Genomic DNA, 27,819 nt, shown 5'->3' with positions numbered 1-27,819 from the left:
GGACAAACCCGGTTTCTGTATCAGACCCAAAACCCCATCGCGTTCTGCCTGAATGTGAGAGTTTAACCGAGTCCAGCGAGACCAGATAACCGTGAGGGGTGCTTTGTGCTTCTTGATGCTGCTTTCGCCTAAAAAGTTGGTTTATAACATTTTACTTAATTTTTCTATATTAGTTTTTGATTTTACGTGTGTTGTATTTTCATTTTATTACTGTTTGAGTGCTCCAAATATACTTTAAACATTGCCTCTAAGTTAAGTTGTACTGCTTTTGTTCTCAGCTACCAGAGTGTTGAGCACAGGTTTATTTAGTGACATTTGCGGTTCACCTTGACAATGAGTGTGTTTATTGCTTGAGTGGGTCTCTCATCCCTGTCAACTAATAATCCAATTTATTACAGTAGACAGCAATTACTTTGATTTAAAATGAATACTATAGTTTTAATGCACTCAGAGAAAGCCCAAGGCACAGATTTTATTCTTGATGATTGGACTTATAATAGGTTTGTTGTTCATAGTGAACTTCAGAAATTACCTTTGGTTCTTTGTATTAGGGATGTGAAAGTATACATATTGTAGTAAGCCTCTTGCAATCCGTGGGTATGTATCCAGTCCACTTGTTTAACTGCCAGTAAATATGGGATAGTGAAACCATCCTGACATTTTTTTCTTAGCCAATTTAACCCATTTCTTTACTGGTTTTTGTCCAGAATAAGATTATGTTACAATATGGGACCTTCTTGCACCTTAAACAACTACTGCTGTAAATCCCTTTCTTGTTGTGAGGACTTGGCACTCAGGCAACTGCTTCTATCTGCTGCAATAGGTGGATGTCCTGGAGTAGCATGGCCTTGTGGCATTGCTTGGTCCTTGCAGATGTCATGTTTGGAGATGAAAATTTGAGTCTCAGATCCAATACACACCTTACAATAGACAATAACAATTTTCTTGTTATTTTATTTATTGGCACTCTTCTAGGAGATTAAAATTGCTCCCCCTTTACTATAGCGATAATGTTAAGGTATTACACTAACTTGGCAACCCCGTATGGCAGAGGATTTGCCGTAATCATTGTGCCCATCTATCTGTTCGGGATGTGGTCTGGATGAGAGGATCAATGCTGTGACCAGTGGATCTAGCCCGCCAACTGCAACTGTTTCTCTGAGGATCGAGGGAACCCACTGAGGATGTCTCATCCTAGCTGGCGCTTCAGTCGGGAGCTGGAGAATTCCACCGCCCCCTTGTTAAGGGAAGAACAACTTATCTTTTGAGTCCGCTGAGGGAGCAGCTCCAATTGTAGTGTAGTTCCTACATTCCCAATAGGCTCTGCGCATTGGAATAATATAAACAGCAGTGTAGACGTAGGACTGAGGTCGACTAGGTCTCTACTGACTATATTAGACTTAATTAGTTTCGCCAGCTAGCTCAGAGGTCACTAGAAACGTTCTCGAATGTTCAGGAAAGAGTTAACTCTCCCGATTTAGACAAGAAGGGATTAGCTTCTGACAACCATACAACCATGACAACTTTGCTCCCTCAGAATAGAGTGTATCTCTAGAGTCGTGTGAAAACAATAGGCAGCTATTTCACTCAGTCAATCGTGCATACTTAGTTTCACCAGAGTGCAGAGAAATAGAGAGACGGGCGTTTTTCAATAAAAGGTGTTATTTTATTGAGCAGTCTTCTTTCTCATGCAAGAGAAATTAATTGCCACAATTGCAATACTTATTATGAAGTAAAGTGCATACAGTAAAAGTAGTATTATGAAATAATACTGTAAAAGCATAGATATGGTTTCTTAGCCATATGATACTTTAAAATAGATAAAATATATACATACAGAAAACCATTGACTAACGTACTCAACTGGTGCTTCTAACTACGCCTACCCCGATGTACCTGACCTAAGCCTAATACTTGGGAAGGAGTAAGTAAGTAGCAGTTTAAGTTAAGTTGGTTAAGATTGTTTTTTGACAAGGATCTGAATCAAGAATTCTCTTAAGGGTTTAGTCAGCTCCGTACCTTGGTAATAGAATGTGGGAGGTCTGGTATCTCTTTCTTCAGGACTCAATCTCCCAGCAACCCGCAGGGGTGACTCGGGAACACCGAAGCTGGATTTTCTCGGCGAGAGAAAAAGTAGCTTCTCCAGCGCGTCAAAGGGGAGGGGCGGCTTCTGTGGGCTCTCGCATCAGCTGGGCTCTCGGGCAAGTAGATAGCCGCTCTGCTCCAAACCACTTTGTGTTTGCTTAAGGCAACTGTTGGTATTTTATACCTGAAAGGTGCCGGGTTTGACGTAAGGTTGGACATAAGACGTCACTAAGAACTAACAGTTCTTTCTGGACTCCAGGAGTTCTTGTTCTAATAAAAAAAAAAGCAGGGGGGAATTTCCCGGGCTGCTGGAGGCTTGGTTTGTTTAAAGAACGCGTTGTGCTTTCTAGGAGATGATGGAAGTAGCCGTGCTGTGCTTTGGACTGCATGGGCTATTACTGAATATGGATATGATTCTTAGGCCTTTATAAGGATATTATTAATTATAACCGCATAAGGGTATGAATCGGGAATATCGAATTAGGGTCCTAGATAGAAATACAACACCCCCTCCACGGATTAATGTCCATCATTACTAAAAAACTAAGCAATAGTAAACATATAAAAATGCATGTGCGTTTTCCAACCCACCCCAAAATTCATATTTCGCATTTGAAATGGTATATGGTAAATGCACGAAAATGAGTATTGGTACTGTACGCTTTTCAAGCAGTGTCATCATTCAGTTAAATGCATATATATATCAGCTGAATGATTTGCGAAAATTACACATGAAATGGCTCTGAATACAGAAAAGAAGGTTGAGACCATTCCATCACATATTTATACAAAAATGCTGTGTATGTGCTAGAGGCTGAGGTAAAATATCGTCTCTAGTATCCTAAAAATAGAAGCTCTGTTCTCTAAGAATAGTTCTACTTTAGGCAGAGTACCATGTGCCAAAAAAAAAGTTAATATTTTGGAAAATGTAAAAAACCAATTTCGCTTTCAGGGGAAAAAATAGTTCCAAATGTTTTCAGTAGCTTTGTTTATCAAAACTGAAGGCCGAATTCAGAGTTCAGGGAACGCTGTGTGATCATTGTTTTTTAAGAGTTATTCTCGTTGACTGGAGAGAACATCATATCAGACAGACTCGCAAAAAAGTGGTCTACAACATCAGGTGAAAGTTCGACCAAAGTCGAAAATGCTGCAGCTGTGCAGTTTGGAGCGTGATTGCTATCATCGATGTTTGGATCAGCAATGCTCACAGAAGGTTGTACCTGTTTGGTGCTGCATTCCTCTCGTACCTCACCGCCACCTACTCGTAGTGGTGAAGTCTCAACGAATGCAGTCATCAGAATAGGTAGCCGCTGGGGACAACACGATGCATGAGTCGTTACAGGACCTAGCAAAGTATCGATATCCTTTGGTACTGCTGATGGTAGTGTAAGACAGATGTCCAACACGCATTCTTCTCCGCATAGCAGACATCGAAGCACAGGTAAGATGCAATCCTGCCAGATTGGTTTGAATGAAAGAAACCAGGAGGTACTTAGATCTCTTAGCTGGGCCAATCCGAGGCCCTTAGTGATACGGTCTCGGTATCGTATTGCTAGGATCGTTTCTTCCATCGTTGCTAGAGTCTTGTCTGTGGATTGGCTTGCCATATCGGAGCAGAAGGAACAAAAATAAAATTCCTGCCACGAGTCCCAAGATTAAGGGTAGGCCGCCAAAGACAGAACGGACAAAATTCGGGAAGATGCCCTGAACTGTTTCAAAGGGTGCTAACAGTCCCGAAAAAACTGTCTTAAATACATGTGCGATACCACTGGTATCAGACATGTTTAAGATTTGGCTTAACATTTCTACGAAATGCACGGGGCAGTTTGTCGATAAAAGAGAATGTATCTCTGCTGATGTCCTTGCCACTTGCAGATCATACGTTTCTTTGGATGACGTTGGAGGCACAGTTATCTGTAAAAGAATAGACTTCATTCTGCTTAAAGTATCAATTCGAATAGAAGAGATATATAAAAAGGCCATAATGCAGCCCCCATATCTGGATTGCTGTGTGGATACAATACTTGCATACAGCAAACGACCCTGGAAGTTACGGTCATGAGATAAGCTTTCCCTGGCACCATCCCACAACAGCTGTGGTCACTTATTAAAACGTAACTCCTGTTACTAAGTTGTCTAAAAAATGGCTCTATCTGTTTTGCAGGCATGCCATGCAGGTGACATGAAAGGTTATTTGCTGACCCTTCGCAGGCTCCATGCAAGTTAATACCTTGACACAGAAGTGTACCGCTTAGTGATGTTTTACATTTGTTACCACTAAGGAATACATCCTTTTTCCCTTCACTATAACATCTGTGTGTATAGGGTAAACCCCAGGTTGATGTGATGTATTCTTTACCCAACCTTTCATACTGGCCTGCAGGTATATACTCTTGGCAGTATTTAAACTGGAAAGTTGTTATCGGAATTGAAATTGTTCCGTGTATTATCCATTCAATGATAGGTCTCTATGACATTGTCAATGGTAATCTCTAAAGTTTTTCAATGCTCAGAATCGTATAATCTGCTCCTTTTTGTGCCAAACTGATTTGTTTATCAGTAAGGTTAAAGATACCGAATAATGACGTTGTGTTGATTAAACGCCATGGTACGTAGCCTGAACGCAGATTTTGCAACGTCCAACCAAGCTGTACAATAGAACGTAATTGAGACTGACCATGTTGTAACATTAGTAAGTCATGCTCTATTATATCAATGATTCAGAAAAGGGGGTGGTGATGAACAGAGTGTCTGAATTAAGCAGACCACTCTTACCCAGTCCAAAGATCAGGGCTTGATCCATCACCGTTATTTAGCTCACTGCACCATCCCAGCTCAGAACCTGGCTATATGCAAATACGTCTGTCCCTGGCCCAGTGCATCATGGAAACAGGGCAGACTAAACTACCAAGCCAATTCTTCACCAGAAAGGAGACAAGCTACCGGGGACCGGTTTCTGGCATTTCAGCCGTCGTCGGCCCGGCTTGCTTGAATCCTGATGGTGCAGTGAGCAAGGGACTCATGTCTGAGTATACCCTGCCACACCTATAGTGGCCAAAAACGATTCAGAAAAGGGGGTGGTGATGAACAGAGTGCCTGAATTAAGCAGACCACTCTTACCCAGTCCAAAGACCAGGGCTTGATCCATCACCGTTATTTAGCTCACTGCACCATCCCAGCTCAGAACCTGGCTATATGCAAATCAGTCTGTCCCTGGCCCAGTGCATCATGGGAACAGGGCAGACTAAACTACCAAGCCAATTCTTCACCAGAAAGGAGACAAGCTACCGGGGACCGGTTTCTGGCATTTCAGCCGTCGTCGGCCCGGCTTGCTTGAATCCTGATGGTGCAGTGAGCAAGGGACTCATGTCTGAGTATACCATGCCACACCTATAGTGGCCAAAAACGATTCAGAAAAGGGGGTGGAACAGACTAATTTGCATATAGCCAGGTTCTGAGCTGGGATGGTGCAGTGAGCTAAAAAACGGTGTTGGATCTAGCCCTGATCTCTTGACTGGGTGAGAGTATTCTGCTTAATTCAGAGACTCTGTCCATCACCACCCCTTGTTGTTAAATATTTTGTCCACCATAAGCGTGGAAGGGTATACTCAGATGTGAGTCCCTTGCTCATTGCACCATCAGGATTCAAGCAAGCCGGGCCGACGACGGCTGAAATGCCAGAAACCGGTCCCCGGAAGCTTGTTTCCTTCCCAGTGTAAGAATTGGCTTGGTAGTTTGGTTTGCCCTGTTCCCATCATGCACTGGGACAGGAACAGACTAATTTGCATATAGCCAGGTTCTGAGCTGGGATGGTGCAGTGAGCTAAAAAACGGTGTTGGATCTAGCCCTGATCTCTTGACTGGGTGAGAGTATTCTGCTTAATTCAGAGACTCTGTCCATCACCACCCCTTGTTGTTAACTATTATATCAATAGCAGATGATACAATGCTGTCCAATGAATATATTCTGGAGGACAGAGTCGTTAACCCATTGTCCACCACAGAAAGTGATGTTTCCAAATTTATACGATCAATTTCTCGTATTTTTCTGCTGTTTCCATTTGCATTACTTTCCAAGCTTCGTTGTACGCAGCGTACATACCGGCCGCTATGAAACGTTTTTGACGCTGTTTGCGTGGTCCCAGTCTGAAATCACGCAAGTCAGCACCGTCTTTAAGTAAAGTCAAGTGTTGCTTAATTTCAGCCAGTGTGGATTTCTGTAGCCACTGAAGGCATAGTTTACCTACACTGTATGTTGTAACTATCCCTGGATGTTGTCTCTGGGAGTATCTTGGTTCTGGCCTGGTCATTTTGAACCCCTGTGTTTTGTTCAGGAATCTATCTTGACAGTTATTTGTGTCTGTTGGCCAGATCAACCACTTTTTCCAATCAGGATGTGTTCTGTTTTGGTGAAAAATATGGGATATGTCTATCTCCACATCTGTAGTGCTATCACTATCAGTTATGGGTTTCGGAATAGACGGTGTATTTAAGTCTTTTATCTTAGCTAAGCAAAGACAAGTAGTTTGTTGAATTGTGTCATTCAAAAATATCATTTGTTCTGGGATCATGCAGGCCCTAAATAATGCTTCTAGGCCTTGTACTTGCCAATCTTTGGTACCCCAGATCTTTTTTGTTTCAATGTTGTTTTTCCAAAATTTGAAACCAAATTTAGACATTTTGTCATAAAATATTTCAGAATAAATCTATTTAGTATTTGTCAACATTGTTTTCATTCCTGTCCTAGTTAACACTTTAAAATAAAACTTTTTTGGATCACTGTTGTTAAACCCCGAGAAGTACTGGAATTTCTCATAAAAAATGTTTTTGAGCTGCCTTTTGGCGGTGTTGGACAGTGTTCCCATTGGTTATAAGATAAAACATTTCTAGGCTGTGCAGTTTTATGCAAATAGTGATTACCAAAGTGATTATAACAGTATAACTTTTCATAATTCGATGAACCCTGTAAGTAATCATGTTCAGTAAATTTGGCTGACATTACTAAATCTGACATCATATTATTAATGTTTTCAAAGTCCCAATCATCAGAGAAAGTACTTGGTGTCACAAAGTCACTTAATGAAACCTTGAACTGATGTGGATATTTCAAGAGTTCAACCGGGCCAAAAATGTCATAATCAGTTCTGTCCCATGCTACCCCACCGGGTATTGGATTGGCTGAGATGTTTACTGATGACAGTTCTCTTTTCTCGATGTGGGAGTATGTGTGAGGTTTTAGGACCAAGTTGATGTTCTGACTTGCTGTGTCCATTGTACTATATTTTCCATCAATTAATTTTCCCAAACATAGAACCATGATGAGCCAAAGCAGGAGAGTAAGTACACCTAACACAATCCAAAATTCAATCCATGGTGAAATCAGGTATGTTTCTTTTAGTTGGAGAGAAAGGTCAATTATTTTGTCTTTGAAAGTTTTTGTTGCAGGCGTTTCTTCATGCCCACTTGGATCTTCTGAAAAGTCGTCGAAGTTGATGAATTAGCCAGATGCAGTTCTGTCAATTGTTGGAATCATTTCCGCATTTTCATTTGCTTTTGCATTTTTCTTTATTTCATTAGAATCGTCAGAGGCTACATCATTGTAGATTGGTGTTTCTTGACGAACTGTTGCAATTTGGGTTTCAAGAGGCACAAGTTCCATGGCATTATTGCCAGGTCCTTTTTATTCACTGCAGGTTTATCAAATGTGATTAGTCTCTCAGTATGAGCCTCTTGGATTGTAGCAAATTTAGGTATTCTGCTATTTCTTGGGAGTCCACTGAGCCTACTACTTATTATTGGCCACATGATTGTGGTTTTACCAGGTCGATGGATACAACTCGGTTCTCCTTTTTACCAGCAAGGGGCGGTAGTACAACTGATCTCGTTCCGCTGATAGCTAAGACAGGTACAGCTTTTCTGTAAGAAGGCTCAAAATCCTTCTTCACCGCGATCTTCTCTCTGACCAGATCCCCAATCTTTGGAATCCAGACAGGTCTTGCTGGGACAGGTGGTTTTTCTTCAGTGGTTGTCGGCTGTTGTTTCAACTTTATGTTACTCAGGCTTTTTCTTGTTTTATTTAAATCCTGTAAAACAGCCAAACGGTCTTTGATATCAAAGGATTTTTCTTCTACCACTGAAGTGTGACAATCAAGATCCTGAATGTGCATTCTAGTACCGAACAATAGTTCATATGGAGTGAGACCTTTTAGAGAATTTCTTGGCAGATTATTAAGACTACGTTGGACACTTGTTAAATGTTAAACCCACCCATCACCCAGACCTAATACCCTCGCCGTTATAGATTGCTTTATGTCCCGGTTTTTTCTTTCCACTATCACATTTCCCTCAGGATGGAAGGGAGAAGAGTACCGCAATGCAATGCCCATGCTGTTCATGGCCTCTTTGTAAGCTGGAGAGCTAAACACAGGACCCTGATCAGAATGTAGCATGCCAATTGCGTATATGCCGATAAAGACTCGCAAATCTTTTTATAACAGTTCTGGCGTCAGCCGAGTGCTGCTGGTCTCCATTTTAAGTTAATTTTGTATTAATAATTATTGGGACGCATTTCTCTGGTTGGATTTCTGCGTTATAGATAGCCTGAAGCTTTCTAACAAAGATGTCCGGGCAATAGTCTGGTCCGGTTCACAGCTGCGATCTCTGTTGCAGTCTGGACAATCCATTGCAAATTTGTAAATTTGCACTCTCATTCCCGGCCACCAGTACTCTGATTGTAATTCTATTAAAGATTTCAAGATCTGTTGGTGCCTCGGACCCAGTCCCATGTGTGCGCTTTCAATCAAGAAAACTCTCCGGTTCGTGTTTGGAATTACTCTATCCCCCACTCCAGGGATTTGAGCAAAAGGAACGGAGTTTGCATCAATTATGTATGTATTACTAAGTGGATAGTTGAGAGGTAATGCTGCATAATTGCCTTTTAATGAGGCTTTTACCGCCAGCATGGTTCCCCATCTATGTGTTTTTCTGAACGCTTTACAGTGGCTACGGAAGCCGGTTGAACCGCTTCCGCTGTGGCTGTGTTAGCCAATTAATTCCCTGCAACGTGAACGCCATCACGTTGATGACTCAGTGCGTGTATCATGTGAGTCTTCTGTAGTTCTTTCTTTAAAAGAACTACTTGTTCCCAAAGCGTTTTATGCTTTATTGTGGCACCTGTGTCATCTTTGTAACGGTTTTTACTCCATGTCTGCATGTCACTGTTGTAAGACTTGACGCAGAAATGCGAATCACACACTATTAGTGTCGGGAATTCACATTCGGCATTTTCAAGCGCCATCTTTAAAAGATCTTATTTCAGCTCGCTGAGCTGACCAGTTTCTGAGTGATTCAGTTTTGGTAATCATCGGTTTGAATTTACCAGAGCGCCAGCGACCTTTAACAATCGAGCACGCTGCATTGTAGGATTTTTCCTCTACATCGTAGTGTTGTGCAAATCTGTCCATGTAGATTACACATGTGTACTGTTCGAGAGGCAGAATTTCGATAGGCAGAGGATATTCTTGTTCGTATTCTAGATCATCTAGTTTTTTCAGTTTCGGGTCAAAATAGTATTTCACGTCGTCTGTAGCAAGGGAAGTTTCCCATTGTACCCATTTTGGATCTAATGCCACTGTATTCAGATTGCGTGGACTTGTTAATGCCTCAAGGGCTGATTCTGCAGTATAAACAGTTATTCTCTTGCCTTGGGCCAGGGCTCTTTCTTTTGCTACAGTAGTTTGAACTGGTCAGAATTTTTTCTGTAGAACTGAATTTCATTTCAGCTCTAGTGTACAAATGTGATTTGTAAGCTATAGGTACCGTTTCTCCCTCATTAGAGGTTAGGTATGTGAATCCGCATCTTCCTGGGATGACTCGGATTACAAGATTGCGTGTGTTTTCGCGTGTTTGCAATTTTGTTTTGGTTAACATGTCTGTTTGTAATGATCTTAAAATTTCTGTGTGTTTCTGAGTCCAATTTATTGGTTTGAAATCAGGTCTTATTAATTCATAGAGAGGTTTAACTCTCTCTGCATAATTTAGTATGTATGTTCTTCCGAAATTCAGGAAAACCTAGTATTGATTGTAAATTTTTCAGCGTTTTTGGTGCTTGGAGTACAGCACATTTCTCTAAGAAATTGTCAGCTAGGCTCTTGCCTTCACTTGATAATTCATATCCTAAAAACAGGACAGTTAGATGGGCAATTCGTGACTTTTTAAAGTTGAATTTGTAACCCTCTGAAGCGAACCCAAGTATTATGGTGTTCACTCTTTTTAAGTGAGTCTCCAGGTCGTCATCTGTCAGATAGATGTCATCGACATAGGATAATGCCTCATCGTCGTATATTTGTAGTAACTCTGTTACCCTTGCTGAGAATAATCCTGGGCTATTCTTGAATCCCTGTGGGAGTTGACAGAAGTGTTTTTGTGACCCCATTATTGAGAAAGCGGTCAAATACCTGCTTTCAGGTGCAATTTTTTGACTAAAGAATCCATTAGAGATATCTAAGGTAGTTTTATATTTTTTGCGCACAATGTTATTCATTAGTGCTGCACTGTGTGAGTTTTGTACTGCAAATGTTTTACAACAGGAGTTAAGGTGTCTGTATTCCAAAACTAGACGATATGAATAGTCTGGCTTGGAGACAGGAAACAAAGGATTGTTCATTTGTGAGGTGCATGTTTCAATCACCCCTTGATATTCAAGTTGATTTAAAATCTCCTTGACTTGCTTTTTAGCTTCTTGTTTAACTGGGTACTGCCTTTGTGCAGTGGGCTGATTTTTTAACTGGATTTTGTGGTGAGGCGAATCCTCATCCCATCCTACATGGTTTTAATATAATGCAGGAGCTTGGGCTACTGCCCATTTTCTTGCAAGTGTATATTTTTTATGAATTGGTATATGATTAGAGAAGGCAGGCATAATTATTTCTTCGCCATGAGGGCACTCCCTGACAAACTCTGGTGGCCAGTTTTTTTTTAGCTAACAGGATGTCATAGCCTTTCGAAAGGTTATCCCAAAAGAGACCCCTTACTTTCCTCGTCTTGTCCCCCTCTATACGCAATGTTATTTCGTATATTTTATGAGGTTTGCTAACCCTGGTATCTGCAGTTTCCACCTGAATGTATTCATTCGTGTCCACTGTCTCCAGATGATTCATCAGGATCTTGCGAGCTATGGGCACTTCTGCTGCGCTGTCTAGCATTGTCTGGGCCCACTCTCCGTTTTTCAGTTGTGTCCTCAGAATCCTCGGCATGTTTAATCTTAATACTTGCTACCTTCTTTCTGGGATATTGTGATTTATTACTTTGATGAGCAGTTCTTTCTCTTTGGACTTGATGTGCTCTTCTCTGTGTTCTGACCGTCCTCTTCTTTCCGATTTCTGTGAGGAAGATCGAGAAAGATTGAGTGAGAGGGATCGAGAGGGACGTGTATCAATATCCTATATCTATCAGGTTTTCTCAATTTATCCCTATCTCTAAGGTTGTATCTTTTTTCAGACGGCTCCCTTTGGGGAGACTTGTTTCCTCGGTCTGGAGATTTTTCGATCCGTTGAGGAGACCTTCCTCTGGACTGGAATCGTTTTTCCCTGGGAGTGGACTGTTTATTACCCTCCCAACTCCTTTTTGGAGTATTCAGATTATTTTTAATAAAGGTTTTTTCAGGATTTTTAGTTAGTTGGGGTTTTACCGGTTTCCCACCCAAACTATCTCTTCCTAGTTCTTCATAGGATTTTTCTATGATTCTGGCAAGTTCAAATGGTTGGTCTGCTATATCTGTCTCCTTCAATTTCTGGCGGATCGCTATATCGTCCCTTGCCAATTGAACTAATTCTCTATATGCCTTTGTTAATTCTTTTAGTTTAACTAGGAGTTCTTCACTTGACATTGCTTCAATGTCTGGGTGTGTTGCGTAGTGGCTAGAACCGGCCACGTGGCTCCTGGTCTACCTAGTGGACTGTGCCTGGTGATGTGATTTTGATGTTTTAGGGCGCCATTAAACCAGAGCAGATGCTCTTGGTAGTTTAGTGGGATTTCAACGTCCTCGAAAGGAGTGTATTCATCCGGAGGTTCCTCTATTTTGTAATAGTGGAATTCTTTTGTTATAGCGTGTGCTGCTGGAAAATGTATCCATGAATAGAATACTTCTGTCTGCAGATATTCATGGGCCTCTACCACGAATATGACTGTACCACCTCTTGGTGATAGTCCATTCTCTATAAGTTTAAGAGTTATAGTTCTTCTTACATTTACCGGAATGATTATAGCATTCGGGTCATTGTCTTGGATGGTTGTGTCATCCTCTACGAGCTGAGCCGCTATTTAGCTCTCTCTGCTTCATCGTCACTTTCCACCATTTTTACTGACAGAAAGCTCTTTGTTGCAGATCAAGTTTCAAGGAAACAAAGATTAGGTGCACAATATTTTGGAACACTGTATCCTTCAACGTTGACTAAACCAAAAACTAATACATAGGAATCTCTTCCTACTAAGTTCCGGCGGATATTAACCTTTCACCCACCCCAGACGTCTTTTGGAGTTTTTACGGAAAAAGGGTTCTGTGTGAAAAAGCACGACTGAGTTACTCTAGTGTCTTGCGTTAGATTATCGCCTTAACAAACGTTGGGCGCCATGTAGTGTAGTTTCTATATTCCCAATAGGCTCTGCGCATTGGAATAATATAAACAGCAGTGTAGACATAGGACTGAGGTCAACTAGGTCTCTACTGACTATAATAGACTAGTTTCGCCAGCTAGCTCAGAGGTCACTAGAAGCTTTCTTGAATGTTCAGGAAAGAGTGAACTCTCCGGATTTAGACAAGAAGGGATTAGCTTCTGACAACCATACAAACATGACAACTTTGCTCCCTCAGAATAGAGTGTATCTCTAGAGTTGTGTGAAAACAATAGGCAGCTATTTCACTCAGTCAATCGTGCATACTTAGTTTCACCAGAGTTCAGAGAAATAGAGACGGGCGTTTTTCAATAAAAGGTGTTATTTTATTGAGCAGTCTTCTTTCTCATGCAAGAGAAATGAATTGCCACAATTGCAATACTTATTATGAAGTAAAGTGCGTACAGTAAAAGTAGTATTATGGAATAATACGGTAAAAGCATAGATATGGTTTCTTAGCCATATGATGCTTTAAAATAGATAAAATATATACATACATAAAACCATTGACTAACGTACTCAACTGGTGCTTCTAACTACGCCTACCCTGATGTACCTGACCTAAGCCTAATACTTGGGAAGGAGTAAGTAAGTAGCAGTTTAAGTTAAGTTGGTTAAGATTGCTTTTTGCCCAGGATCTGAATCAAGAATTCTCTTAAGGGTTTAGTCAGCTCCGTACCTTGGGAATAGAATGTGGGAGGTCTGGTATCTCTTTCTTCAGGACTCAATCTCCCAGCAACCCGCAAGGGTGACTCGGGAACAACGGAGCTGGATTTTCTCGGCGTGAGAAAAAGTAGCTTCTGCAGCGCGTCAAAGGAGAGGGGCGGCTTCCGTGGGCTCTCGCATCAGCTGGGCTCTCGGGCAAGTAGATAGCCGCTCTGCTCCAAACCACCGTGTGTTTGCTTAAGGCAACTGTTGGTATTTTATACCCGAAAGGTGCCGGGTTTGACGTAAGGTTGGACATAAGATGTCACTAAGAACTAACAGTTCTTTCTGGACTCCAGGAGTTCTTGTTCTAATCAAAACAAAAGCAGGGGGAATTTCCCGGGCTGCTGGAGGCTTGGTTTGTTTAAAGAACGCGTTGTGCTTTCTTGGAGTCGATGGAAGTAGCCGTGCTGTGCTTTGGACTGCATGGGCTATTACTGAATATTGATATGATTCTTAGGCCTTTATAGGGATATTATTAATTATAACCGCATAAGGGAATGAATCGGGAATATCGAATTAGGGTCCTAGATAGAAATACAACACGATCACTGGAAACAAACAGACAGCGCTGCTCGACAGGAAAGTCCTGCACTGCTGGGTGCTGCTGTGTCCATCGCAAATGGTCCCACTTTGCTGTACAGGATCCGTGCTTCACCAGTGAACAGGGAATAATTCTTAACCTGTTACACGAAGGAGGGTGGGACAGGAATTTGGCAGACAACTACTAGAGCCCCAACCTCAAGGGAGATTTTGTTGTTGCTTCTGAATGTCGAATTCCTTTGCATGTGTAGAGTTTGTATTTTATTTTCACTGTTACGTATAGTATTTCTCTGGACATTGATTCATTGTTCGTACTATTTGCACTTTGAGTTCGGAGTCGTACTCACTTACCTGTATCTATATCCCCACGAGGGAGCCTTGATTGCTTGACCACAGTTACCACTAGACATCAAGTGGCAAATGCGTACTTGGCCCAGTTGAGCACGATCCATAGTAGGCTGGGCCCCAGGACATCAGGAGTAAAAGGCCTCAACCACCATAGTCGGTCCCAGTAACCTCTGAAAGGGGTTCTAACTATGGCAAACTGCTGATTAGGTACATGTTGCCATAGACAATGCAGTCCAGACTCCCATTTATGTGGTCTGCATAACTGGATTTCAGATCGTTCTGCCTTAGTGTCTCAATGCGGTGCCTACCTTACCAACTGCAACTGTTTAGTCCTATGTGAGATTGCCCTCTGGGAGACCCATCAACAATTTGCATTTCAGATTGATGGTTTACACCCATGCACAAGGGATGCAGCCCTGTGTATTCTCAAAGGCTGAAAACAATCCTGCACCAGAACCATCTCCCTCTACAGACCAACCAGCCAATACCACTCAGCCTGTGCTACTTTTAGCTACACGTGATTGGCGAGCTGGGTTGGGGTGGCAAAAGAACCCCTAGTACCTTCTGCACCCATGCAGGGAATACAATTACAGACTAACAGTGGTAACCAGAGAATTCCGAACTGCTCAAGCAAACCACATGGTCTGATTCTGCAATCTTATTGAACTGTCTAAACAACCTGCAGTCTCTGACATAAAGGAAATCCCAGCAATCGTAAAGACAGAATGTGCCCACATATTAACTGGGTTGAAAACAAACATGTATACGTATATATTACGTATTACTGCTACACTATTGAAACTTAAAGTAAAAAAAGACTTATAATTCACTAAAGTCTTTATAACACTGGCTGGGCTACCCATTTCAGACTTTCTAAACTCCAACCTCCAGAGGTAAGCTTTTACTGTTCGAGCTCACTAATCACTGATGATCAAAGAATAAAAACACAGCAGTGGGCTTTAGTGAGCTTGTGATACTATCGGGTTCATGGGGTTCCATGGACAAACAGTACTTGTTGCAAGGATTGTCCACTAACACCCACATTTCTTAAGTCCTGAAGAAACTGGTGTGACCCACTGATACAAATGTGTTTAAGAAGCCAAAATATATTCGTTTTTGGTACTAATGCATGGCAATCACAATGCTTCTCAATATCTAAGTTGTGGTCCCAATTCTTTATGTTGATTACAGAAAAGTATTGCTCTTACAAACAAGAAAATGGACCTTAATTATTTTCTAAATCTTAAGTGAATATATCATTGTTTGAAAATCTGAGTCCCTTTAGAATAAGCAGCAGCCAGGTACTGCTTTCGTGGACAAGCACTACACTTAAAGAAATTATATATATATATATATATATATAATATTACATATCTAAAACATTCACAGGGCTGCAAAAATATGTGCTTTGAGAATTATTAATGCTAACTTGGGCAAAATGTAGTATGCTGGCATGTAACACAAAAACAAGCAAAAATGTCACTGAAAGATGAAATGTAGCACTGGCTGGACACAGGAAAAGAATGAATAAGTACCAGTTGGCTTAGGATTCTCAGCTCCAAACGAACAATACAAGTAAAACATACGATAATTGAATGGGAGAGCGTCTCAGGCAGTCTATCTACACAGCACATATCTGGTGACTCATTCCCAACCTATACAGATTTCACAAACATAGAGAGCAGGGATACAGTAAATGTTTTCAGCCATGGTGTCCAAGCCCTGCACCATGTACTTCAATTACAAAACAGACAGTACGTGATGTCGCGCAAGGCATTTGCGGACAGCCGCTGAACTTAAAATTAGTTTTTGAACTGGGCATAAAACCAAGAAGGGAAAACAGATGAAGAGTCAATTTCTAAATAACAAAAAAAAGATTAACCTACCTCACAGAAGAAAAGTCATGCACTCACTTAAAAGGATAATAAAAATCTAAAAATAGTCTCAAAGGCGTAATGAATTCTACAAGGGCGTTCTCTTAATTTAATTCGGACTTACCATGATTAACAGCCAATACTTTTCGGCTATTCATTTTCACAAAGCTTCCTAGGGGAAGCTGTGCATGACGGATTCCATGTTCCAGCGCCTGGCTGTAAGTGATCCCCTACAACAGACAGCAGAGAACTAAGTAAATATATCTCCCTATGTCTGGTCATGTTTAGTCAAGCGTCACAACATTATGAAAATCTACTGCTTTCTATTTAAACTCATTGTCACATGGACCTCTTCAAATTGAATCATCTTAACCCTGTCTGTCAAAAGCAAAAAGTGGACTGAATAATATCGCAAACAGAAGTCACAGTTAATAGCAGCCATCATGTAAGAATTATTTTTAACATTTTACTAGGTAGTCTGGACTCGGAGTAGTGGATTTACCATCAAGTAATTGTAGCAGTATCTTTAAGTCCCCCTCATTTTTCCTGTCATGCAAATCAGACATATCAAAGCTATAATTCTCATGCAATAAATGAACAATTATATTTAGATGACACTGCTTCTCACTTTCTAACAGAAAGACTGTTTGCACCACATATTTCCTCATGCTGATCCACATAGCTGTCATACATATTTCCTCTAAATAAGAACTTTAAAACACAGTAGATGTAGTAGCCACACATTTGGTTGAATGTCCTTGAACACCTGATAGACACTCACTTCCTTTAATGTTGCAAGCCTGTGCAATAAAGCGAACAGAACTTTTTCCAAAGCCCAACAGACCTCCATATTATTACAGTGGCAAATTGTATTCATTAAGTCGCTAATGTTGCGGACCTGCAGCTTTCTAAAAACAGGCAAAAGTAGGCCCTGTCTTTTGTTTGTAAAAGAGGCACAAAAAACATAAGATACGAAAATGATAATGCGTCTAGATTACAAAAAGGGCAAAAGTCCCTGTTCCTGTTTCTCCGTTTAGACACAATGCATTTAATAAAGGTGAGAACCTGACCCAACCTAATCTTCAGAGTCCATCTCCTCACAGATCGACTTTTGATGTCCCTCAAATAAGGTTGAATTAAACCACAATAATCCACTTCCACTAGGTGCTGCAAACTGCCTTACTCCGAACAATTGAATCACTATTGAGTGAGTGCTCTTTAGTTAAGCGCTTTATTGCCGGTTTCTGTTGAAGCACCATAATCAAAAAAGGGGGGGAGGAAGAGGCTAAGGCTAGGTTCTGCCTCTTGGTTCTAAACTATAACATTGTGACCCATAATTAATGGATCGAAAGAATCTAGCCTTTCAGAATGAAAATAGCAGGTCTTCTCAATTGAATATACCTGTTTGGAAAAGAAAAGTATTTTCTTTAGACCACTCACTCACCAGAGGTTGCCCTTAGGTGACATGCTTCATCATTGGGGCTTCCCAAGCATCTACTGCTTGGGGCGTGCTGCGACTTGCGAAGTATACGTAGGAGCACTTTGAGTGAAACTATGTGTGGTGCAGTGTATGGTGGAGTGGTGTTTAAATGTGAGTTTAAAAATACCTAGCAAGTAAGCCAACACATTTATTCTTGCCTCTAGTTGGTATAGTAAAAAGAGGTTGGATGTAGGAATTAGATCTGTAATGTGGTCAAAAACCTAGCTATCTTGTCGACATGTTTCAAGGTGTCCTCTACACCTTTTTCTCAGGACAACTTGGGGGCCAGCCCCAGGTTTACCACTCCGATTCTGAACCTATAATAAGGTTTTTGTAAATAAATGGAAAGATGCACCGGATGTGTGTATCTTTCATGTATACATACGGTTAGTGATGAATCCGTAGTATATAGATATTAGCAGTGATATGCCCCATGGTCCGCCTGGGTGGCGGGGCCTGTATACCATTAGCTCAGCAACCCTCCGCGTTGTGCCTATTTGTCCCTCGGGGATCCGTATCTTGGATACTGCTAATATCTAAATACTATGGATTCATTACTAACCGCATGTATACATGAAAGATACACACCTACGTATCCTTCGCAAGTCGCAGCAAGCCCCAAGCAGTAGATGCCTGGGAAGCCCCAATGATGAAGCATGTCACCTAAGGACAACCTCTGGTGAATGATGGGACTAAAGAAAAGAATTTTCTTTTCCAAACAGGTATATCCAATTGGGAAGACCTGCTATTTTCTTTCTGACAGGCTAGATTCTTACAATCCATTGATTATGGGTCACAATGTTCTGTTGAAGCACCAACTTGTCTCAGGAAGAACAGCAGGTAGGCAGATTCACGGACACTTCCACAGCCTGTAGCTTATTTACCCATTTACCCTTGGGTTTCCTTGCATGTAAAATAGTATAAAATACCTCAGACAGCCTCGATCCAATTTCTTTTATTTATTTTTATATTTTTATTAAGAATTTACCCCTCTTTCTCCCCCCCCCTTGTTTTGCAAGGCAGGTTACATACAAGTACAGATATTGATAAACATGCATGTGATCCATAATGGAAACAGAATCTCACATTATTCAATGCATAATAACATATACCAAAAAAAACAAAAAAAATTGAAAAGGAAAAAAAAAAAACGAACCAACAAGAAAGGGAGAGAAAGAAAGCTATAAGCACCACTTTCTTGACATCGTGTTATCAAAAAAAAATTACTATAGTCAAAGTACGTTAAATGGGATCCCTCCTCTCTCCTTGCCTCTTATCTTTTCTTCCAATTTTCCATGGGTTCCCATATTAATAAGCCTAGCCTTCTCCCCCTACTGCCCTTCCTTGCATATATCTCCCTTTCCAGATTGTATATGGAGAGAAGCTTGGACAACCATTGATGAAAGGTGGGAGGCAATGGATTTAGCCATGCTGTTGCCACGCAAAGTCGCAAGACTGCCATTGCTATAAACAAGAAATTGTTGGCAGCGCATTCCCCGTCCACTCCCAGTACCACTCTTGCTGGTGAGAGCACCGTGCTAATACACATGGCTTTTTCCAGAAACATTTCAATGTCTTTATGCAAAGGAGTTAAAGTTGGGCACGTAGCAAAGATGTGAGCTACCCCTGCTTCCGGAGCTTTTACAACGTGGGCATGTGATTCGAGAGGTGCCCCCCCATTGTGCTATCTTGGCCGGTGTATAATACAAGGAGAAGATCTTTTTGTAATGTTGTGCCTGTAGTGCGGCACTGCACAGTATATTCCTCCCTAATTCTAATGAGAGTTGAAAGCTTTCCTGCCCTACCCCTAATCTCTCAGCCCACTTATCTTCATGTTTCCTTAGATCGTCCTCTCTGCTTTCTAAGAGTTCAGAATAAATTCTTTTGATCGTGCATTTCCCTTTTTTGGCGATGTATTTCATTACTGTATTTTCCTTAAATCCAGCCGGGCTCCCCTGCTTTGACCCCAAGAAGCTCCTTACTTGCAGGTATTTATAAAAGCTTTTTGTGTCAACGCCGTATATCTGTAGTACTTCAGAAAACTAATACAGCCCCTGTGCTCCCATCAGGTCTTTAATGCTCACAATTCCATGTCGTCCCCAGTCTATGTAAATGTGTAAATGTGAATGTGTTGTATTTGTATAGCGCGAACAGTAACCCGTAAGCATCCCGGCGCTTGTACTCCTACCACAAGGGAACCCCTCCTGGCCTTTCCTTGTGAGGTGTCCACTCCTGGGCATCCCATGGTGAAACCAGGCATCCCTTGTGTATCGGTGGCCGTTGTGGAGACTAAGCAAGCTATTGCCCAGAGTTGCAGCGTGGGGCCCATGCTTAGATTCGGCACTGAGGCGAGAATATCCGGTCAGAGGAATTTAAGCCCAATCCCGCCGAGGCGGGAATCGAACCCTGGTCCCTGGCCAGCGCTCTGCATCAAGGTCTGCCGCTCTAACCATTGAGCCACACTTCTCCACAAAGACCGAGTCCGCGAAAATTTCTACTGGGAATGCTCTATTCCCATACAATCGTGTATATGCGTTGTATCTCCCGAGTCCGCATTTCTTTCTAAATGCTGACCATACTTTATGTACTGCAATCAGGGTTTTAAATTTAGTTCTCTTGTAGTAACAGAAGTCAGTATATTTTAAAAACACATTACCTGCTTCTCCCCCCAACAGTACTGAGTATACTGAAGTAAAGTCCACTACTTGTTCCGGTGCTCCGCCAATAAGCTCAGACATATATTGGAGGGCCGCAGCCCAATGAAACATTCTAAAGTCAGGTATTGCCCAGCCGCCTCTATCTCTAGGGAGTGCCATGTACCTCAAGGCCCGTCTCGTTTTCCGATGTGCCCATAGAAACCTGTTTACTATCTTCTCCAAAACAGTATACCATTTTGCCATGAAGGTTAGCGGTATCGCCCTAAAAATATATAAGAGTTTTGGCAATACCATCATTTTTACAACATTCGCCCGCCCCACTATCGAGAGGTGAAGATTATGCCACCTATCCAAATCTTTTTTTGCCTTATTAATTATTGGCTCAATATTTCTTGCCACAATACTATCTAGGTTTGCAATTATATCTACCCCCAAGTATACCCCTGAGTCGATGACGCGGTTATCAGAACATAGCACCTTGTTGTTTATAATAATTTGTGTTTACGTCTTGTTGAGGGAATAACCAGAGATTCTACCAAACATTGCAGCTTCTTTCTCTATTTCCCTGATGGCTTCTGTGGGGGCCGGCGAGATGACAGCTACATCGCCGGCGTATGCCAGTACTTTACATTCTCCACTCATGGTCTTAACCGGTAAGGTATCCCTGTTTGCAGTTATTCAACGCAGCAGAGGATCCAGGTATATGGAAAATAGCAGTGGAGAGCAGGGACAGCCCTGCCTAGTGCCCAGTCTAATTTCTAAATCCTTCGTATATTCCCCATTGACCCTGACCCGTGCTGTGGGTGCTAAGTACAGCACCTGTATAGCCTGTATGAATTTGTTCCCTATACCGGCCCAACGTAAAGACGACCAGAGATAGTCCCAGGAGACCCGATCAAACGCTTTCTCTGCGTCCAAAAGCATAACCGACATTGGGTCTCCTGAGACCACTGAGGCGTCAAATAAGGTAATACCCCTTCAAATATGTTCTGTTGTCCCTCTCCCTGGAATAAATCCATGCTACGTTTTACTAACTATTGTGTCTATTACTCTAGAGAGCCTGGAGGCCAGCACTTTGGATTAGACTTTTGCATCCGTATTCAGTAATGTAATTGGCATGTAGGACCCTGCCTCTGTCTCCGGCTTACCTTTTTTTAGAATAATAACAATTTCTGCTCCCGCCCACGAGTTTGGGGTATAATGACCCCCTTGTGCCTGTTGCAAAGTTTCCATCATGTATTTAAAAATCTCTTCCTGAAAGGTTCTATAGAACTCGATGGGTATCTGATCCGGTCCTGCGGCTTTCCCTGTAGGGAGGCTCGCCAGAGCGGCTCTAATTTCCTCCTCCCCCATGGGTGCTTCCAATACATCCTCACTTTCCTGAGTAAGCATTGTGGATGGTATGTCTGCAAGGTACTTTTGTGTTTGCGTAGTCAAAAAGGGAATCCCTGGGTGTACACTGAGATCGGTGTGTTATGTTTACTGCATGGGTTCTAACCAATCATACAGACATTCCTTCTCGGGGTATTAAGGGGAAGGTTTATGGTAAAATTAAAACATTAGATAAGGAGTTCCACACTAGAAGTAAACGTTCACAATCTCTTTAATGTTTTGTAAAAATAAAGTCTCCTTGACCTTGTTGGGATTCTAGCCACAAAATGCGTTAGCAGATATCCATAAATTATAGATACTGTCTACTGTACCATCAGCATTACAGAAAAGACCAGTGGATCTATATGAGTAGTGGCAAAAAATATCAAGGCCACAATAAGGGGTTTGTGAAAAGGATCCAACTGTTTTGTGTGGAATTGCGTTGATTAACTTTTTTTCTCCTTTGTCTTATAATTCTGATGATTGTGATATCATGTTTTTTATGTACAATGAATTGTTTTTAATTGTCTTTTGATAAATTTTACTGTACTTGTCCAAAGGGATGTACTTTGGATTTTTAATTTACTTTTCTGTGATAAGAGACTTTATTTTTACAAAACATTAAAGAGTTTGTGAACGTTTACTTCTAGGGTGGAACTCCTTATCTAATGTTTTAATTTTACCATAAACCTTCCCCTTAATACCCCGAGAAGGAATGTCTGTATGATTGGTTAGAACCCATGCAGTAAACATAACACACCGATCTCAGTGTACACCCAGGGATTCCCTTTTTGACTACATTGTCACTGTACCCTGTTCCCTGTGGATAGTGGGGTACTCTCTCTTGTGTTTACTTTTGTGTTTGCACCTAATCAGGTACCTGATCCTCACTATAAAGTTTAGTATAAAATTGTCTAAACACCTCACATATCCCCGGTGGGTCAATTACCAGATTCCCGGTACTATCCATGATTCCCTTTATCTCCCCCAATGCGGCTTTTTGCCTGGTTCGAACTGCTAGAGTGTGACCCACCCGTTCACTATATTCATGACAGTGTTCCCTCCTTGCTGTATATACCGCTGCTGCCTTAGGTGCAATGTTTCCCCCTGACTCTGCTTTTGCCCTGGCTAGTTTAAGGCTCAGGTCTATGGGTACACTTGCTAAGATTAATGCCCCTAGCTACGATTCCACATCTGCTACAATCTGGGACAACCTGGCAACCTTTTCCCGCTCCTTCTTTTGTCTTGATAGGCTGTAGCTCAGTGTTTCACCACGCACCCCTGCCTTAAAAGCATCCCAGGTAAAACTTGCAGCAGTACTACGCCAGTTAATTTCCCAATAGTCTTTTATCCATTTTTCATAGGCAGAACGTAGTTGCTATCCTTTAATAATCTGCGTTTGAAGGTCCACTTGCGCGTGGGTCTGGTCTTTACTGAGGCAACTAGGGAAAGTACTAACGGGTTGTGGTCTGATATGATGCGGGGCAGTTTTTATCTGTGATTTTGCTATCAATCTATTTGAGATCAAGAAGTAATCTAACCTTACGCAGACCCTATGCGGGGCTGAGAAATACGTTGCCCCATCGTCCTGCGGGTTAAGGATAGACCATACGTCGGCTAATGAGTTGTTCCTTGCCAGACTAATGATTTCCCTGCAGACCATTTTTTTACGTCCTTGATATTTTTCTGTCGAGCAGATGCCAAGCCCCCCTATACCATTGATATTGAAATCCCCCCACAGGATCGCTACAGGGGCCCACGCCGGGAGCTCAGTGTCTGAGAATGTAAAGATCTCTGGATCGTCCTCCGTCGAGCCATAGATAGAGCCTATCGTGATCCAGTCACCATTAACCAAGCATTCCACTAAAACCCATCTGCCCCACGAATCCTCCAATTTTTTCCTGTTCGGGACCTGGTTGTTCTTAGCAAGTATTGCCACACCCCTAGTCTTTGACCCTTGTTTCGAATATGCTAGTGTATGAAAACCTAGTTGATCCAAGAGATACCCCTTACTACCTTCTATATGGGTTTCCTGTAGGCAAATAAAATGAGCCCTTGAAGCTCTTAAGTAGGCCGCCACTCGCTGTCTTTTTGTACGATCATTCAGGCCACAGATTTAATAGTAATTATTCTGGTACTCATCCCTTTGTTTTATCAAGATTTTTAATTGACTTTTCTGTGATAAGAGACTTTATTTTTACAAAACATTAAAGAGATTGTGAACGTTTACTTCTAGTGTGGAACTCCTTATCTAATGTTTTAATTTTACCATAAACCTTCCCCTTAATACCCCGAGAAGGAATGTCTGTATGATTGGTTAGAACCCATGCAGTAAACATAACACACCGATCTCAGTGTACACCCAGGGATTCCCTTTTTGACTACATTGTCACTGTACCCTGTTCCCTGTGGATAGTGGGGTACTCTCTCTTGTGTTTACTTTTGTGTTTGCACCTAATCAGGTACCTGATCCTCACTATAAAGTTTAGTATAAAATTGTCTAAACACCTCACATATCCCCGGTGGGTCAATTACCAGATTCCCGGTACTATCCATGATTCCCTTTATCTCCCCCAATGCGGCTTTTTGCCTGGTTCGAACTGCTAGAGTGTGACCCACCCGTTCACTATATTCATGACAGTGTTCCCTCCTTGCTGTATATACCGCTGCTGCCTTAGGTGCAATGTTTCCCCCTGACTCTGCTTTTGCCCTGGCTAGTTTAAGGCTCAGGTCTATGGGTACACTTGCTAAGATTAATGCCCCTAGCTAAGATTCCACATCTGCTACAATCTGGGACAACCTGGCAACCTTTTCCCGCTCCTTCTTTTGTCTTGATAGGCTGTAGCTCAGTGTTTCACCACGCACCCCTGCCTTAAAAGCATCCCAGGTAAAACTTGCAGCAGTACTACGCCAGTTAATTTCCCAATAGTCTTTTATCCATTTTTCATAGGCAGAACGTAGTTGCTATCCTTTAATAATCTGCGTTCGAAGGTCCACTTGCGCGTGGGTCTGGTCTTTACTGAGGCAACTAGGGAAAGTACTAACGGGTTGTGGTCTGATATGATGCGGGGCAGTTTTTATCTGTGATTTTGCTATCAATCTATTTGAGATCAAGAAGTAATCTAACCTTACGCAGACCCTATGCGGGGCTGAGAAATACGTTGCCCCATCGTCCTGCGGGTTAAGGATAGACCATACGTCGGCTAATGAGTTGTTCCTTGCCAGACTAATGATTTCCCTGCAGACCATTTTTTTACGTCCTTGATATTTTTCTGTCGAGCAGATGCCAAGCCCCCCTATACCATTGATATTGAAATCCCCCCACAGGATCGCTACATCCCAACCAAAAATGCTCACGTCCTCTCTTTTTATTTTTAAACCTGCGGTGTCCCTTACTCTTTCTCTAACAATTGAATTTCTTAGTGTGTCATGTGTGTATCTCATCCTGTGTCCTTCTAAGATGTGCCCTGCAACCCTCACCCCTCTTGCCTCCCTCCCACAGACCCCCCCCCCTTACAGGCAAATAGGTCAGTCATGACCTATGTGTAGCAGCTGTGTGTCCTTAGGAAGCCGCACTCCTCCCCCCGCCCATTTTTCAAACTGTGCCATTGCTCCAACTCCCTGTTACCCCTTTCCCCCCACATTACTATCCAACCTCAATCTACCAAGCCCCTTCATAAAGTGCCTATGCCTTATGTGCCTTTAAGGTGCCCCCCCCCTTGAGCCTTCTTTTCCTTTAGCTCTGTCAGGAACTCCTATGCCTTCACCTCTGAGAAGAACATTCTGACCCTTCCATTTACCAATACTATTAGGCGTGATGGAAAGAGCAAGAAAACCTTGTGTCCCATAGACTGAAATGCCGGGATCATTTGCCTTAATCTCTACCTCCTCTCTACTGTTGCGTGACAAAAGTCTGGGCGGGCAAAAAATGTAGTCCCCTCGCTGTTCCTTTTGCCTCTGGCCTTGCTCTGTCCATAACCTCCTGCCGAAGAATGTAGTTTCCCGAAAAAAACAGGATTGCTCTAGGCCTAGTGTCTGCCGCGGCTGCGTATCCCTTCTTCTGAGTCAAGGGGAATCTGTGCGCCCTCTGAACCTCGTTTTCCCAATTCCAGCTTGACAACTCCGGAAATGCCCCTTTTAGTCGTGCAACCACAAAGGAGCGGATATCTTGCCCCTCTGTTCCTTCGGCGACTCCCAGGAGCCTAACATTGTTGCGCCTTTGGCGATTCTCAAAATCTTCGAGCTTCCATTTCATGTCTTCCGCCAGCTTCTCCTGTGTCTCTTTAAACTCCTGCCATTTGGAGACTTCATCCTCCAAATTCCCAGTTCGCTCCTCCACTTGGGTGACCCTTCCTGCCATGTCTGTGTACAACCTATTTATTTTCCTAAGCGACCCTTGTATCTTTTTGGAGGCTTGCCTGGCCCTTCTGGTCTCTTCCCTGGCCTCCCTTTGCATTTGTTTGAGGGTGCTGAATAGTATTTCCATAGTAGGAGGTTGTGGTGTCTCCTGCTCAGTCGTACACTGCTGTACATCTAGGCCACCATTCTCCTGGTATAGCTGGGATGTTGCAGTATAGTCCCAATCCAACCTTTTGGCCACCTCCCCTCGTGGAGGGCTACCTCTTAGCCTTTGCTTAGTGCGAGAGCCTCACCTATGGTGCCTTGCTCCTACAGATTCTCTGTGGGCTGAAGTACTCTCTTCAGTGGAGATATCAGAATTAGATCTGGATTCGGGCTCAGAATCGGAATCCTCAGACATACTCTCCCCGCTTGAAATTGAGGACCCTGTGTCATCATTCAATGAGAAAAAACAGTCATCACTGGGGGACCCGGGCCTTGCTGCTTCTGTGTTTTTTCCCCAGTCTCCCTGGCCCTGTGTTTCATGGCGCAGAGTTTACCCTGTTCGCCCTATTCTTCAAGTTCTCGTTTCTGTTATTGAGACCCTTGTGTTTTAACCGGCTGGCTGCCTCCGTTATTTTTGCCTGTAGAGCTAGTGCCTGGATAGCTGCCTTTTTCCCCTTCTCAGAATTATGGGAGGTACTGCCCCCCGCTATATGACCTGTGGGCACGGTCCCCACCTTATCTTTTTGCTGCGGATGTACCTGTGGCTGCACCTGTGTGGCTGAAAGACGAGGGCCTGATCCTGGGCCGACACCTGCCCTCCGCTTACTGTTCCTATCATAGTGGCTGTTTCAGCGGGCTCCACATCTGCTGCAGAGTCCCTTACCTCCAAATGTGGGTGGTCTTCCGTGCGCAGCGTCCTTTTCTGTGTTGTAGAAGCCGGTGTGACGGCTCCCACCGATGCCTCCTTTCTTTCTGCCTGTGTCACTGCCTCTGCGCTGTGGGGTCCAACCTCGTCCCCATTCGTTCCATCCTGGCTCCGCTCCCTCTGTCTAGCATCCTGCTTGATGCCACGAGGAGTCTGGGCTGGAGTCTTTCCTGTGTTCACCATGCTCGCCTCGGATCTCGGTGTTCCAGCCGTGGCGGGGAAAGTTTCAAACAGAGTCGGATGCCGGACCGTGTCCTTGCCTGGAGCGTCTTTGCTTTGCCCGACTGCAGGCACACGACCTCTGATGCCTTTCTTGCTGGTTTCGAAGGCTGCGTCTTTTTCCCCCGCATCATGATCATGCAGCGCCACCGCTCCTCCTGCCGCTCCTGTATTCCTGGCTGCCGCTGCCACCATTCTTTTTTGCGACAATCCCCCAACGTAGTGATACGGGGGCCGCTGTACCTGGCGTTGTGGATGCGGATGCGGGCATGAGAATCGACTCCTTTGTCTCCTTCAGGTCTTTAGGCTTCACTCCTCTAGGCGCCATTGGATGTATGCGCTGTCTCTTTCCCTGCACAAAGCGGCTCGCCAGGAAGGCTTTCCAGCGCCGCACCACGCATAGGACCGTCTCAAACTCTTCACAGTGAGTACTTTTCCGTGTCGTCTCTTGGGGATAATGTAGCACTTTAGCAAGCCATTCTGTAATAAACAGCATCATCTACCGGGTACTGGGTGCACAGGGTATCTCATCCATTACACCATAGCGGGAGAGAGGGATAATGCGACTGCCATCTTGCCTCCCAATGCCTCGATTCAA

General features: G+C 42.8%; 1 protein-coding gene across 2 annotated transcripts in view; it reads right to left on the bottom strand.

Moving 5' to 3' along the window:
- Positions 1 to 27,819, bottom strand: part of TRMT10A (tRNA methyltransferase 10A) — a 251,783-nt gene that overhangs the window by 55,003 nt on the left and 168,961 nt on the right. For both annotated transcript variants that reach the window (XM_086961601.1, XM_086961599.1), the window contains exon 6: positions 16,350 to 16,455. In XM_086961601.1, the coding sequence (XP_086817727.1) occupies positions 16,350 to 16,455 (106 nt within the window). The remainder of the gene's footprint in view (positions 1 to 16,349; positions 16,456 to 27,819) is intronic.

This window comes from Lissotriton vulgaris, chromosome 3_1, assembly GCF_964263255.1.
Source record: "Lissotriton vulgaris chromosome 3_1, aLisVul1.2, whole genome shotgun sequence".
NCBI classification, from domain to species: Eukaryota; Metazoa; Chordata; class Amphibia; order Caudata; family Salamandridae; genus Lissotriton; species Lissotriton vulgaris.
The sequence above is the reverse complement of the archived record's forward strand: the minus strand, read 5'-3'. Positions and strand labels throughout refer to the sequence as shown.